Source organism: Carassius auratus, chromosome 41 (genome assembly GCF_003368295.1).
Source record: "Carassius auratus strain Wakin chromosome 41, ASM336829v1, whole genome shotgun sequence".
NCBI classification, from domain to species: Eukaryota; Metazoa; Chordata; class Actinopteri; order Cypriniformes; family Cyprinidae; genus Carassius; species Carassius auratus.
The window spans coordinates 776,171-792,312 of NC_039283.1; the positions used below are offsets into that span (position 1 = coordinate 776,171).

At 37.4% G+C, this 16,142-nt stretch overlaps 1 protein-coding gene across 8 annotated transcripts; it reads right to left on the bottom strand.

Moving 5' to 3' along the window:
• Positions 1–7,868: 7,868 nt before the first annotated feature.
• Positions 7,869–12,920, bottom strand: LOC113059738 (tyrosyl-DNA phosphodiesterase 2). 8 transcript variants are annotated; one of them, XM_026228292.1, is made up of 8 exons: positions 12,777–12,920; positions 11,129–11,244; positions 10,631–10,782; positions 9,815–10,462; positions 9,028–9,119; positions 8,829–8,947; positions 8,551–8,721; positions 7,869–8,433 (listed from the first exon to the last, which is right to left on the bottom strand). In XM_026228292.1, the coding sequence occupies exons 3-8, from the start codon at positions 10,651–10,653 to the stop codon at positions 8,128–8,130; spliced, it is 1,359 nt and encodes a 452-aa protein (XP_026084077.1). In that variant the 5' UTR covers positions 10,654–10,782; positions 11,129–11,244; positions 12,777–12,920; the 3' UTR covers positions 7,869–8,127. The 8 variants fall into 8 exon arrangements, with proteins under 8 accessions (XP_026084077.1, XP_026084080.1, XP_026084078.1 ...); XM_026228295.1 differs by having other exon boundaries at positions 10,631–10,745; positions 12,745–12,920; XM_026228293.1 differs by having other exon boundaries at positions 10,631–10,760; positions 12,745–12,920.
• Between the last annotated feature and the right edge of the window lie 3,222 nt (positions 12,921–16,142).

Sequence of the window (16,142 nt, forward strand, 5' to 3'; positions counted from 1 at the left end):
GAGCTCAACATGAGGTTTGAAATACAGTAAGGACAAGTGAGTGCAACAATCACGGGTTAAAGACCAGATGTGACTGCAGAGATCTTTTTAACTGAAAAATGTATTTCTGTGTAATCAGATCAGAAAATACCCACCAGCTTTAATGGTCCACTCAGACTTTCCCACCATTTTCTTGGTGGCAGATGGTTTTGGCACGCCTCAGGCATGTTTGTGCCACAGGTGAGCATCACCTCCATCTTAAAGATGAGAGAATGCTCATTGTGGAGATGAAAGGGTTAGATTTTGAGTGTTGACATGCTGTCGGAGGATATCATTGGAGGGATGACAGTTAAGTGATGGGAGAATAGACGATCAAGCCTTCCTCATCTTGCTACTTGTTATCTGTCGCTGGTGTGTCATGAAAACATGTATTCCATAATCTCTCTTCAGGGATTCCTCACTAAAATGTTCCTCCCTCTGCAACAGATCTGTACAGGGACATGTTTTTTTTACCTTCTCATTGTCCATATGGCTATAAACCTGAAAAGAAATCCCTGTGGCGACAAATTAGCAATTATTTTCTCATGATATGACCATTATGAGATATGGCCAATAAGATGTCAAGCTAGAAACATACATCAGATGGTCAGATGTGTGTGACACGTTACAAATTGTGAAAAACTGGCTCTTTTTCTGTCAGTGGTCTGGTGGCAGAAATTCATTTCGTCCCATACCTTTTCGGTAAAAGAAAAAGAAAAAGAAAAGAAAAATCTATAGTCATATTCTATAAAGAAACTGACATATACTGTAATAACCCCACACTGAGAATATTCACTGGCCTAGCAATGTGGTCTCCACTACATAGGTCATGAATATGGGCCTTTTTGTTTTTGTTTTTCAGTAACAATAGTAGTATTTTATACCCAGTATAAATAACTGATATAAGTGTTAGGAAAATCAGAGAACATTTGGTCCTCAGGCAAAAAACAAATGCAAGTAATTTTGGTTCAAGCTTTTTCAAAAGGAAGTCCCTGCAGGCAGCTGAGGCACATGTCATCTTTTTGTGCTTTTGACCTGAGAGAAATCGAGAAGTGTCATTCCTCTAATGCCTGACAAGCTGAGAAAGGTTAATGGTCATGTATTTCGGGAACATGATTCATTCTGTTTCACCTTATCTGAATGAGAGACTCACGTGGGTTTGCATATCTTTGAATTCATTAGAGCCCATTAGCGACAGGGCTTGTTATAGGCTGATCCATTGCTATATTCAGGATGTGGGGGGCTTTTGTTCTTCAAATGCCAAACGCTTAACGAGTGTGCACCACAGCTACACTACCTTGAACAGAGATCAGGTTTTTAGAGAAAATAAAACGAGACAGAGGATAGACAAGACCAGAAAGTAAAGAGGAAACTTTCAGGTGTTTGACAGAATTACTAAATGACAGGAGAATATGATTTGGTAAATATATTTACCATCATTTAAATTATTTAAATTGGAGGATGATAATTTAGGCCAACTCATCAGTATAAAACAAAGAATTTGAGTAACAGTGTAATGCACTGCATAGATGAGTCTAAAAGGCAGTCAAAGTTGTTTTGCATCGATGACAGTGTGTAGTTTCCCCTCAGTCATACAGTGAGTTGTGCTATTGGGAGTGCATTGCTATTCTAATCTCGGTGGTGTTTACATCCCAGTGTTATAATTTCACACATGATCACACACACATACACACGCTCTGGTGCTTGGACATGCAGTGCTGACTTTCCACAAGCAGATGCTCTCTCCTGCCACATCTGCTAAGAACAAATACAGAAGTGATGATAAAATAGCATACTTTGCTTTTCATAAGCCTACATAAATTAGTTATTATATTATATCGACTCAGTGAAGTCAAGTCAGCTGGTCATATATATATATAAAAAAAAAAACACCAATTCACATTCTTTCACCTTTGACCCAATACTTTTAAAGCACTGGTTTCATTGCTGATGGAAAATTCAGATATTAAATTTAACCCTGATATAAAGGCTTAAACCAGTGAAAGCAACTATTACAAGTACATCACATGAACCTGTCAATTTTCGAACTTTATGACTCCTATTAATCTTGCCATCTGCCTCCCCAGCCTTGTGTTTTCATGAGTGGTTCGCTTCAGATGGGAAAAGGCCTACACAGTGGCATCATTATGCCCGCTCATCCCAACTGCTTTTTATAGGTTATTGATTTCATAATAATGTACGCTGTAAATCTTGTGAGATTATAACAGTGGTTTATCAGGCACTATCTCTGAATTTATTACTTGCAGGACCTAAGAGCAAAATGAAAACCGAAAACACGGAGCCAACAGAGGGTAACAACCAGTCTAATTATCTTTCTTTCAAGGCATCAGCTAGAAGATTTGCATAACACCACCCAAATGTTCACGCAGAGAAAACCTTTGATTCTCACTGTAGTATTGTTGTCACCGGCATCATGTCGTGGAGACGCTGTTTCATCGTGAAAGCGAACAGTATGGCGGGGGGTAACATTTCCATCACACGCTTGAGGTATTCGGCCAATCACAACGCACACCTCACTTTTCAGACCGATGCGCTTTGTAAAAAAAACTATGTGTTTCAGAAGGCGGGGCATAGAGGGAAAAAAATAATGTACAGTATGTGGAAAATAATGTGTTTTTTTTTTTTTTTTTTTTTTTTACCATAAACCGCATAAACACATTTCATTACACCAAATACACAAAATAATGTTCTTTTTTTAGCAGCATCATATGACCCCTTTATGTTATGGCTTATTTTTTGCCATAATGGCTGTATTTTTTAATGTTCATATTTGTATAAATAAACATTACAAGATAAAGTCTTCATTTAATGTTCATATATACAAATATGAGAATTAAAATAAATTTGTATTTGAACTAATTTTTTTCATGCTATGTTAAGTAATTAATGTGCACCTGTCATGGACTAATCACTACCGATTTTTTATAATTTCCATTCAGTAGGTTCAAACGTTAGCAAGAGCATTCATAATCTGTTTTTCACTACCATCTTGTCGTACAAAGACGTCATTTATTTTTCAGGGAGCCAAGACAATAGGAAGGCAAATAATCAAATCAGTTTCCCTGAGGTTCCAATCAGACTCTAAGCGATGGTGGGGTGGGGGAGGATCCAGATGATGCTGATGATAATAACTGCATGATTTTTGACAAAAGGTTTTTACAGGGAAATTATGGAATGATTTGATTTCCATGCTACATTTCCGCATGGTACAAAAAAGATGGGCCTTAATAAATCCTACCCTGTGGTGAATTATAATTGGTAAGCAATAATTTGGAGAGTTTTTTCTTTTGGGTAATCAAAATCAGACAACCACTTGGAATATTAACTGCAAATTGGAGCTAAAAAGCAGTTTTGTTTTTAACAATCAACTTCATTGTCCTCTACCCACAAGTTGATTGAAGGGTGCATTTACTAATTTCCTCTTGAAAAAAAACAAAAAAACAAAAATGGAAGCCTGTCTGGGGGAGCATCAGACGAACACGAGCAGTATGGCAAAAGCAGCAGGTGAATGTTTTAAGTGACAACATCTACCAGCCGGAGAAGGTGTGTGTGAGGCCATCCGCCAACCTTTTCTCCACAGGTCACTGCCATGTCAGACGCCACCGACGAGGTGTTCATGGCAACCGCAGCCTAGGAGAACAATAGACGCACTACAGAGCACAGTGGATTGGTTTCCAAAAATAGGCAAATCTGCCACTAGCTGATAATTGTGTGTGTTCAGCTTCATCCTATTCAAGCCTTAGATCTCTCATCTTTCAACAAGAGAATGCTCATTTGACACAAAGCCATATACACTACAGAGGACAGGATGAGAGATGGAGAGCCCTTTGTGTGTAATTCAGAAGATCAAGCTAGACGAAGAGACAGGAGAATTAAATGAAGCAGTCCAAACTAATACATCAGGTTTCTGAAGGTGAAACATGTGTGTTTACTGTGTCCAGCACGTCAAATTATTGAGCTGCCACACTTCATCAAGAGCCTCCTTAATCACTTGTTATTTGACTAATGATATGTTGTAGGATTGTCTCCTTCACAATGTCCCGGTATCAGGGGGGATGAAGTTGGAAAAGAACTGTGAGATTATTACGATGTTTGTTTTTGAAAATGGCAGTGCATTGGTGCATCATCCGTCACCAGGATTTGTGAGCATCACATCACGGTTAATTGATCATGGAGCATGTCTCAAATTTTTTCTTGATTACGGATAGAGGAGAGGGAATAATTGTAATGATGCAACCACGGAACAATGCAACTCACACATTCTATTTCTTTCTTTGTCTGGTTAGAAAATTCGCAGAACAACTGTAAATGTGACTGCACCTTTAGTCAGTGTGTGAAATTCTGTGAATTATACAAAAGACATACATTTCGCAGAGGGTCCAAGTTGGTTACTCAGATTAGTGAGCATTAAAAGGCCATCGTCTATTATCAATAGTGCCTACAGAATTTATAGAGTAAACCCTGGCTAAACTGGTGAGCTCTTTACTTCAGCAAATGAATTTCATGAGAATCCAGGAATAGACATTAATGCAAGTAATTACATATAGTACATTGCCACCTGCTCTGGATTATGCAATCACAATAAATTTGTGTTCCATTCTATCTGACCTGTTGTATTGCATTAATCAGTAATCTGTAATATTACTTTGTTTACAGTGTGACATTCAGATGTATGATAAAATAGTCTACCATTGTAAAGTAATGACAAATTGTTACCAATTATGTGAGACATCTATTATTTGCTGTATTTACTTGGTTTTATGTTTTGAAAATAGTAGATGTACTGTATGTGGAAAAGGTGTATGTGTGTATTTAGGCATAATGGCTGAATATGGAACATTTATATCACAGTGCTATGTTAATTAAAGTGTTCTGTTCTAAATAAATAAATAAATCATCTTTCTCATAATTAAATCTGTTAAATCAACTATCTGTCTATCTATAAGCTTGTTGTTCATTTTCACTGTATTATCTTCCTGCCTTGTTCTTATCCTTACTGACAGCTCAGGCTTATCATGTCTGAAAAATGTCCAGTGTAAAGTGGAGGAAGCCTTCTGATCTAATTATTTCCCCTGCTAATCTGAGCATGCACAGGTGGGCTGCTGACCGTTATGCCATTAGTTCATCTCCATGCATTCAAGTGACTTGAATTGTCACTCACTTTAATAGGGGGCATGCAGGACACCCAGATAGTGTCAGTCATTTGTCATATTTTGGTTTAACTTTGGACTGTGAATTGTGTTCGTTGGGTCATCAGCATTTGCCTGATATAGACATTGATGAATTAATGAGCTGGCATGTGCATCAGAAAATCATCTTGTTTGCAAGAGAGATGGAGTATTTAGAGTGTTTTCAGAATAATAACAGTCAGAAATATTAATATTTTAGGGTTTATCTAAAAGGGTCTAGTAAACAACCCACTGTGCTACTACCTTGTCGTGCTAGGGTTGCTTGTGTGTCTCAGTGACTCTTGGCAGCTAGAGCCCCTGGTAGGTTCAGCCAGATATTCATAAGCTAACATGTAAATTGCTTGACAGCATCACTGTCAACCAGATAGACCACATTATAATCAATGGCCCTTCAAGATGTCAAAGTTACCATCTAGTCTAGTTACCATCAAACTAAAACTGCGGAAAGCAGCCAAACAGAAACAGCCCAGGAATCATCTAGATATTGATAAGCTGAAATGACCAAAAGTTATCAAAGTATTAAGAAACCGATTTGCTGTCCTGACCAAAGACACCAAAACACCAAATTGGAAACCATCAAGATGGTGTTTCTAGAGACAGCTACCAGTGTCCTGGGCTACAAAAAGAAAAAGTTCAAGCAATGGAGAACACCTGGAACCTGGCAAAAGATAGAAAAGCCACAAAGCTGGCCATAAAATCACCAAGACTTCTTAAAAGGGAAGCATACAAGGCCAAAGATAAAGAGGCCAAGAGAAGTGCCAGAAATGTCAACAGGGCCTTTGTAGAGGAGCTAGCTAGAGAAGCTGAACTGGCTGCTGCAAGAGGTGAGATGAGTGTTGTTTACAAGATCACCAAACAACTTACTGCTATCGACCAATAAAAAGCTGCGAGCTGGTACAGACGTGTTTCATGTTGTTAATCTAATTTAAATTGTTCCACTGAACAACACAAGGGTGAGTAAACGACAGAAGAACTTCCCATTTAAAGTTAAAAAGAAAAAGGTCTGATAACACTTTTTACAGCAGCATGCTTAATGTTTTTCTGGTTACACACTGTGTTTTGCAATAATGACGCTTCACAAACTGTGACCACTTTTGAAAATATTTGTAATATATTCACTGTCATTGCAAGTATTTTAAAATAAATGTATGCTGATATGTCCATTGATGTCAGGCTAGCTATTGTTTGCCATGACCCCTACTGTTGTGTCACTGAACTGGGAAAAACTGCTGAAAAGGCCTTTATTTAAATGAACTCAGCACAACCTGGTGTTTAGACTATACAAGTAAAAAGTTGAGGATAAGTCATGCAAAAAGGTTCAAGAAGTGATAAATATGATCAATCGCTTCAAAAGAAGATATATATATATATATATATATATATATATATATATATATATATATATATATATATATATATATATATATATTCTTTTATGAGGCTTTATTGACACTGTTATGAAACCAAATGTTCAGAAAAGATTGTTGTGTGAAAATTTGGAGATTTAAGAGACTGCACGCAAACTACATTCAAACTGACTTTTGGTATGACCCAATTTAAAAAACAGCATAAAATATTCCAAAAGGATTAATGCGGGTATATTTTTAGTTCGTTGTAGTAAAATGACTAAGGGTTTCCTGTAACAGTGGGAGCTAATGATCTTTCACAACCTTCATGATGGTCTTTATTAAATAATGCCTTCTAGTTAGGCTGATGGAAATCTTCAACATGTGATTAAATACTTTATATGGAGATGATACGGCAATTAATTCATCTTATTCTGTGATGCATTAGAATGAAGTGAATAGATTAGCATGACAGAACGTTGAGCCATTTACTGCATTAACTATTTGATTAATGATATTGCCATTCAATTTAATGGGTTTTTTTTTTCAGGGTTTTTGCATCGAATTCTGTTTACTATGAGTGGGGTAATGCTGGTAGAATCTCTCTCTATAGACTATTAACATAATATGTTTAAAATAAAGATGTAAAACACTAAAGAAAACAGAAGCAGTAGTAGATTTGTGGCACATTCTGCATACAGTAAATTTCTAAACCCTGCTGGCCATGATGAGGATTGTCCTGGTAAATGGCTCTTTGTTAATCCAATTCCTGACACCATGCCAAAAAAATAATTCTTGTCGTCAGCCTGCCACCTCTCTAAATTTGCATCTGACTGTGCTGGCACATTTCAATTCTGTTTAGCATTAGTAGGAGAGAAAATGTGTTGTTACTCATTTCTCCAAATTAAAACTAGGCCATGTTTGCCAGTTCCTCTCCAAAAGAATATATTCCTATCAATTTATTTGGATCACCCAAAATATTTAGTCAAGATCTTTTAGCAGTTACTGTATGTGCTTTCAATCAAAATGCACAAATTCTTAACCAGCCACACTGTTTTAGTCTACAGTGTTTTTGCCATTTAACCTATGTGTGGCAATGATGCTGAATTATAATGGTTTAAAAAAATCTGTGGTTGATGAACACATTGTATGTAAACCATTATAAGTAATCATATATGTTATGAAGTAACATTACATACTATGTTCCAGAATACTATGAATTAAAATAATTGAGAACAATCACAAACTGTCCGTCGAGCTCCCTCTAGTGGAAGAATAAGAGAAGAATATTGTAGATTTAAAAGTAATGTTTATTATTTACATTAGTCATATACAGAGGACACCAGAATTGTCACAAGATCAAAAGTCCAATTACACAAATGTGTTTTCTTGAGCAGTAATTGTGTTCATGACAAACGTTCCAGCTATGTAATAAAGATATATTTAAACTTTTTTAACACTAGTTCAGATTTTATTCATCAAGAGTGATTTGTTTGTAAAAACACTGTGACTCATTTAGTTGTATAATCACGTGCAGGCCATTAAAATTCAAATCAATCATTGACACGCTGCTCTTCTGACGCCTCAAACTTGAAGGTACAAAGGATGCCCCAGTGATCGCTGATGAAATAGTCACACTTCAGCTTCTCCAGACCAATCAGGGTCATGCTTTCTGGCCGTAGCTGGGCACCCTCGGCGGCTGCTCTGAGGAACAGTCTGTCAAAACGCAGGCATATAGAATGAGGGATTTCTTTGTTATCATTAATGGATGTGTCCCAGGTGTATTTGCTTTCCTCTGGTTCCCCCAGCATCTCCCACACATCAGAGATACCATACGGCAGCCCCCCGAGCTTCTTCACCTGTCATAAAACACAGAAAAACAAACAAACACACCATATTTTGACATAATATTGCAAAGGTTTATGTAAGAGGACGTTTGAGAGGAGAGTGGCAAACATGCTAGGATCATGCACAACCTCCCAATCTCTAAGGTTGGTATCTCCTCCAAATATAACTGTGTGGTCCTCTGGAGCTTCTTTGATCCATTTCCAGACTCTCCGCAGCTGATTCAAGCGTTCTTGAGAGTTGGACTTACAGCTCTCCAAATGAGATGTCATAATGCATAGTGGATGCCCTAAAAAACTCACCTAAACGATTGTGCAAATGAGTAGCAGAAACAGGATGATAAAGATTTTAACGATTTAAATCACATTGTGACCTTTATGATCTCAACGGCTCGCAACAAGTTTCTTACGTGTGCTATCAGCAGGTTCCTACCCATCTCTGTGGTGGGGTACTTCACTATGTTGCTCTGGAGCAACTGCACTCTGTCCTTTCTGAGCAAAATGGCAGTGAAATAGCCATCCTCACTTCCTGAAACACAAAGTGATCAAATATTGATACCAGAAGAACTGCATTTATAAAACTGAGTTTGTATGCAACATTAGGCATACCTTGCAGAACCTGATAGTCTTTCATAATGTTCTGTAATATCGTCAAACAACCAGGAACAAGCTCTTGTAACAGTACTACATCTGCACGGTACCTGTATTAAGATGATAATTCATCCATTAAATGATTTTGTAAACTGATTAGAGCATTTAACTGTTAAATGCTCAAAAGTTTAAGTGGGTTATATTTTCAAAGTTAAATTCTTATTGTGTTCTTTGCATATTAGGTTAAAACAATAAACACATTTGTAGGTCAAAACATTGTTTGTTTGAGCATCTCATGATTTTAAGCAGTCATTGTTTTTAAAATTATGTTATGTGCTGCTAATAGTGCAGAAATCAAACACTTCATTTTTAAATGCAAATCTAAATTATTAATTAATCAATTTGTTTACAACTATAGATTCTCTAAAGCTGATCAGTTTTTGGTAGTTAAGTGAAGTGACATTCAGCTAAGTATGGTGACCCATACTCAGAATTTAAGCTCTGCATTTAACCCATCCAAAGTGCACACACACAGCAGTGAACACACAAACCATGAACACACACCAGGAGCAGTTTGTGGTTCGGTGCCTTGTTCAAGGGCACCTAAGTGATGGTATTGACGGCCCGAGATTCGAACCCACAACCCTAGGGTTAGGAGTCAAACTATCTAACCACTAGGCCATGACTTCCCCACTACTTAATTTATTCACCTCTATGAATGTGCAAGAGAAATCTATCATTTTTAATGTTTGATCTGCATTCTTAAAATATCTGCACGAAAAACATAATGGTGAGTAACACTTACTTTCCAAATTGTGACAGTAGGCCTTTGACCCGGTGAGAGATATTCTCTGAATCGAGGCAATCTATATTCCAGGATAACACAGTTAGATGTCTGTTTCTGGAGCTGGACTGGGTTTCCTGTTCATCAGTCGACTGATCTGTGAAAGATCTTCCCCAGTATGCCTGTTGTAAGGGAAAACTAGAATGTTTTGTCTGGGTTGACTTGGATTCTGTTGGTGGAGAGTGTATACCCTGGATTGGAGGGGTTTGTGTTGACAGCGTTTGGAAAGACTGGAGTTGAGGAGACTCAGTCTGTGTTGACTGGTCGCAGGCAGACTGAGCTGATGCTTTCTGTGAACCGCTGGGCTCTTCTTGATAAGCGGAGCTTGCCTGTGAAGTTGCAGGCAAAATGATTCTTGTTTTTTGGCTCTTCTTTTTGTTCTTCGATCCTGCAGACCTTTTTTCAAGGTGCTCAGGCAGGTGTTGTGAGGGTGATAACTGTTCAGCAGTGACTAGAGTGCACTCACTGTCTGTTTTCATTTGACATGCAGCACTCTGTCTCTTTTTACCCTTTTTGTTTTTCTTCCTAGTTTTCCCCTTAACTATGGTATCCACAAGACATGGTGCAGTGTCACTACAGTACACAAGGAGCTCTCTTGAGCAGGTATGACTGTATCAGGAAAGTAGGTCAACGTCAAATGTTTTGCTTATACACAAGACATGGTGCATAAGCAAACAGTTAACAGTAATTGGCACTGTGGCATTAATAACAGATAATAAAAACTCTTAATTCTTCTTGTTGATACTGAATAATAGCACACATTCAAACAGTTCTTACCTTGAGCAGGTTGTTTCATCCATTTTAATAGGGAAAATCGTTCAATACAGGTTTGTGTTCTTCTTGAATATTTTCTGGTCTCTTCTGGATTCAGTTCATCTTCTAGGGTTTGGTCCTTTGCAAACAGTGACTATTGTGTAGTCAAGTTTAATCTGACATGAACAAGTTTTTTTCAGCATATGCTTATGAAAAGCATAGTTAACCCATTACAAAGCATGCATTATGCCCAATATAACAATAGCATGAAAATTATGCAACAGGTTACGCCTAGGTTTATAGATAAAGGCTGGCTATGTGATCGTCTCATTTCTTAACAAAAATTAGATTTACCTCGGTCGAATTAATACGTTCACGGAACACGGAATCGGTGTAAACGAAAAATATAATTCTATAACAGAATTGGCCTACAGTAAAATATTTTAGAAGTTATTAACTAACAATTGTGAGATATAAAGAAGCAATTAAGAGATGAAGAGATGAGATATATTTCATACTTACTGTCAGCTGTTCTTGCATGAAATATTATCCCTTTCTCTAGTCTGAATTCTGCAGAGAACAGCTGTTTTTGCGTTTCGATTTCGTCCAATCCGTGTCACGTGATGGTGAAGTTTGTCCTTTTAAACCACAGCGCGGCAATGGCAAAACAATCAAATATCAGATCATTAATATCATAACTTACGGTATAAATAAATTAATGTATAATCTTATTAGGGAGGCTAGGAAAATAAACATCGAATTGTTTGGTCCAAGTGTCAAGTATAAGTCTCCCAAGTGTACACGAAACCTATCGTAACGGACCAATCAGAGAAAACCCGCCCCTTTCAGCTACCATATAGGTCTATGATAGATACTGTCGGCACCTAGTCACCTAGTCAAGCTGGGGGCGTGGCGAGGGCGGAGTCGGCGTGGGGGAAAACACTGCGAGCATCGTGTGTCAATGGCAAAATGCACATATTGAGCACTCATTCCCAGAGACACGTAGAACAATTGTTGTCTCTTTTAACTTTAATATTCATATACACTAGTCCATATCGATATTTGATTCATTTTACAGTCCTAATATAGATGTATTCATTTCATTCAAAAATAGCCAAATCCCGTGACGTTCTGCTTTATACAGCAAGCTTTTTTTTGACTGGATTCCGCGATTTAATCGTTTCGCAAACACAGACGGGGTGAATTTATGAATGAAAGTGTACACGTTCTGACACAAAACTAAGTTGTTACGTGTCCACATGCTTTTTTAAGTGGGTTTATGTTCGACACAAGGCTAACGTTACAAAGTTTTGCTTCAGGTAGAATGATAAGGCTAATTATATATGCATTCCACTTTCTGAAACAACCTTACACTGTTTTGATAGCGTTAATAATGACCATGATGTTAATATAGCCTGTCTGTGATGAATGCCGACTCTACACATACACATGCTTAGTCTTGGGATTGCAAAACTTCCCTTGATCATCCTCAAAACGTAGCCATTTTGTCATCCTTTCCGGCTCTGTATGTTTATTACGGAGGATGTAGAATTTCAATTCATAATTTGTTAGTTTATTGGAGGTACAGAAAACGACACAGCAACTCTTCGGCGTGATTGTCCCGTTTATTTCAATTGTCGCCAAGGCAAATGTCTTCCCCCCACGGGGTAAATTCACATCACGTGACGGGGCGTTCCCGGGGGCGTTCCCAGACCAACCGTCTGTATCTATGGTTTGAATGATGACTATGATGATTATTACTGTTATTGTTGTTTGTGTGGCTAGATGTTTATGTGATATAATAATACTGATGTATTATAATGAAACTATAATAATATAATAATAATAACTATCATAAAATTAAAATAATAAACATTTCTTAAATGTTGTAGGCTATCTGGTTGTTTGGGGTTGTGGTCGTTATAATATTGTTAATATATTATAATTAATAATTCTAATAGAATAAACGTAGTTTTAACAATAGTATAATTGTGTAAAATCCGTAAATATGAAACAACAACAACAACTACACGACGCTTGGATGAGATGTGTGTTTCTGCAACATCCCAGAAATCCCGTCACTTGTCTCCCTCCGCCCTGCTCGTCTCCTACACACTCCTCCGCGCAAACATACTCACTCAAAATCTCTCTAGCAGTATCAGACCTCTACCTCAACATCACTGGTGCGGTACCAGACCTTCATCCCAACATAACTCCAGCAGCGTGTATCCAGCGCGAGTTCGCTATGGAGTAGCAGAACGGAAGCTGATTCTCGATGTCATGGAAACAGATGCTTGGATGAGAGCGTCACATCCCACTGGTACAGCTACAGATGACAATAGCGCACCCTCTTTCTGTTGACTTTCTATTTTGGCCCATTGTGTATGGTGATTTGCTTGTTTTATGAAACTAAGTGTGGCAGTTGTGCTAGATAATGTAAAATAAATAACATCGCAGATAATATAATGTATTTCAGAAACACATGTAGATCTGTCCAGAGGTATCTAAGCCCTCGTGGCTGGTTGCTATGATGGGTGGAAGTCAAATCACAAAAGGCCCAGCCACAAATAGGATCTAGAATTGCTTTCAATGTTTATTAATTGATTATTGCTGCTGTTGCATTGTTATTTTGTCCTGTTTGTTTGTGATACCCTAACATGTGTTGTCTCCTCTGTCTTTAACTTAAGTTTGAAGAAGGAATGACTGTCAGAAGCCATTGCTGTAAAAAGGTAGCAGTGGCATCATGAATTTCTCACCAATTCTCTTGCTCGCGTTGCTCTTCTGTATCAGAGGCAAGTATATATTTCTGCAGTAACACCAAGACAAAGCTGCACTGCCATTCTAGATTATATTTGGAATCCATAAATAGTATTTATTTTTTTTAAAGAGCTGCAGTTCTGAAGTATGTTGATACATGTAACATAACATAACGTATATATATATATATATATATATATATATATATATATATATATATATATATATATATATATATACATATACATATACATATATATATGTGATTTTTTAAAATGGCATGGTTGAACCTTAAGAAAAATTCTATATTATTTTATTTTATTTTTTTAAGTTTGCATATGTGTTTATGTATTTTATTTTTTGTATCATATTTGATACATCAGACTTTTATGGGTAATATAGTATTATATAGGAGGGGACAAAAACATTTTACAATTTAGTTTTAGTCCAGTAGCTTTAGATCAGTAAATGCTCACCCTGAAATATTTGTAATAATATTAAAGTTACTCTCATATTTACTTTGTAAAAATCATTAAAGATTTCACAGCAAAAATACACATCTACCACAACCTGAAGTTGGACATTTTTTAGGAGGCCTTTTACCTGCTAAAAATATATTGACTGTGAATTAGAGGGCAGAAGGCATATACTTTTTTGTGCAGTCTGCCATCTAGCTTGTGCACGTTTTTTTTTATAAGCATTTGAGCACACAAAAAACACTTGGAAAATAAAAGTTTATTGGAACTCAGCTTGTTTTTTTTTTCTTCAGATTTTGGTTGTTATGGTGCAGTGGCTGTATAAAGGGGTTTTTGTTGTGTTTTATGTTGTTATATCAGAATCTAAAATTACAAACCCAAATATTTATTTCATTGTGTATTTGTTGAGCTTCGTTGATACAGTATCGGGACAGTGCTGGCAGGCCGCAATCTACTCTGAGAGCGTAGTGTCTCCGGAGCTGAGGAGCAGCAGTATTCTGAGGGTTCCAGATGTGTTATCTCTGGCCCAGTGTGCAGGGGCCTGTTGTGATCTCACAGGCTGTAACCTGGCCTGGTTTTTTGAGCGCCGCTGCTATGTCCTCAGTTGTCAACACAAAGAGAACTGCCAGCTGCCAACTATCACAGTTTCCTTAAAGTGGTGATATGATGCTTTTTTAAAGATCATTATTTTTTGTATTTGGTGGAACAGAATCTGTTGACATGCAAAAAACATAATTTTCCAGATACTGTACATTATTGTATAGGTCTTCTATGCCCCGCCTCTCTCAAACGCATAGTTTTCTACAAAGTCCCTCTTTCCGAGAACGCAGTCTGCTCTGATTGGCCAACTGACCCAGTGCATTGTTATTGGCCGAACACCCCGAGCACTCGTCGGACATGTAACACCCCTTTCCATAATCGCGAGCTGAGCTTCTTTTCTTTCAAAATTAATGTAAAGACAGTTAATAATGTACTTAGTTTTACCATCAGTTCAAGTACACAAGCTATGGAAGGTTAAGACAGCTGACTCCACTGTGAGTAACCTTCTCTCTCTCTGTCTCACTGATGCAAGCGTGCACACACACACACACACATGATGAACAAAACTCCGCATTTAAACAGTTAATTGCAAATACTTAAAACTAATAATAAAAGATACTCCCAGTAGCTGATTCAGAATCGCCAGAATGTTGTATCAGAATTACCTCCTCTACTAGGTTCACGAAACTTTCATCCATAAAATGCATTGCTGTTCTGTTGTAACTTGTAAGTAATCTGAAAGATTCCTAAATGCATCTACTTTCGGAAGGCCAAATGAAGTGTTTTGCTTTCACCTAGAAACACACAGCATCTCTCTGACATTGCTGCTTCAACACTAACTGCATTTACTGAAACCACGCCTTCTTTCTTTGCGTGAACATTTGGGCAGTACTAATAAATTTTCCACATAGTGAGGTAGACATGTGTGGGGCGTGTTTGAATGAGTTGTTTTAGGCATAGCAGAGTCTTAACTTTGATAAAGAATATCTCTTTGGTTTTGAGACTTTAGTCTTTGCAACTTCAGGGATCTTATCTATGCACAATCAGCTTGTAACACTCCAGAGAGAAAAGAAAACTTTAAATTGCATCATTTGACCCCTTTAAGCAGAGCAACTGTTTTCAATATTACTGTAATAATAATAAGATTTTGTTCTTAAGCACAAAATCAGCAAATTATTATTTTTTTAAATATCAACATAAAATTGGCAAGGCTGTTGGCAGGGTTATCAGCTATGAAAGGAACTGGTTTTCATGATCAATCTATTATCAGAGCTTAAAAATGTCATGATTCTATTTTAATGTTGTGGCGTCATTTGGAAACATGGTGTCTTAAATGTACTCTCACTCCAAGCCAAGTGCTTAATCAGTCTTTCATGCCTCATCTGCTGTGTGAAATCTGGAAATAACACATCATTATCCTCTTGGAGTCACTTTTTTCTTAACTCTTTATTCACTTTTACCTTTTATTGCTTTGTCCTGGTGTAATGTATTCATTCACAATGCATGTATTAAAATGGTTGAAAATGTTCGAAAAGCAATTTTCTTTTCCCACTGAACATCTCATCTGCAACTGTTGCACCTAACGACCTGCAGGATATCAGCACAGAGCAGGGCTGGACTGGGACAAAAAAAGGGCCCTGGCATTTTTGCTCAGACTGGCCCACCACAATCGGTCGGACACAACCAACCAGTACACCATCCTTGCGGTCGCTGTAGATATGCAGATCTACTGTTCTATTCCCAAAAAACCCTACAAAGCTGAG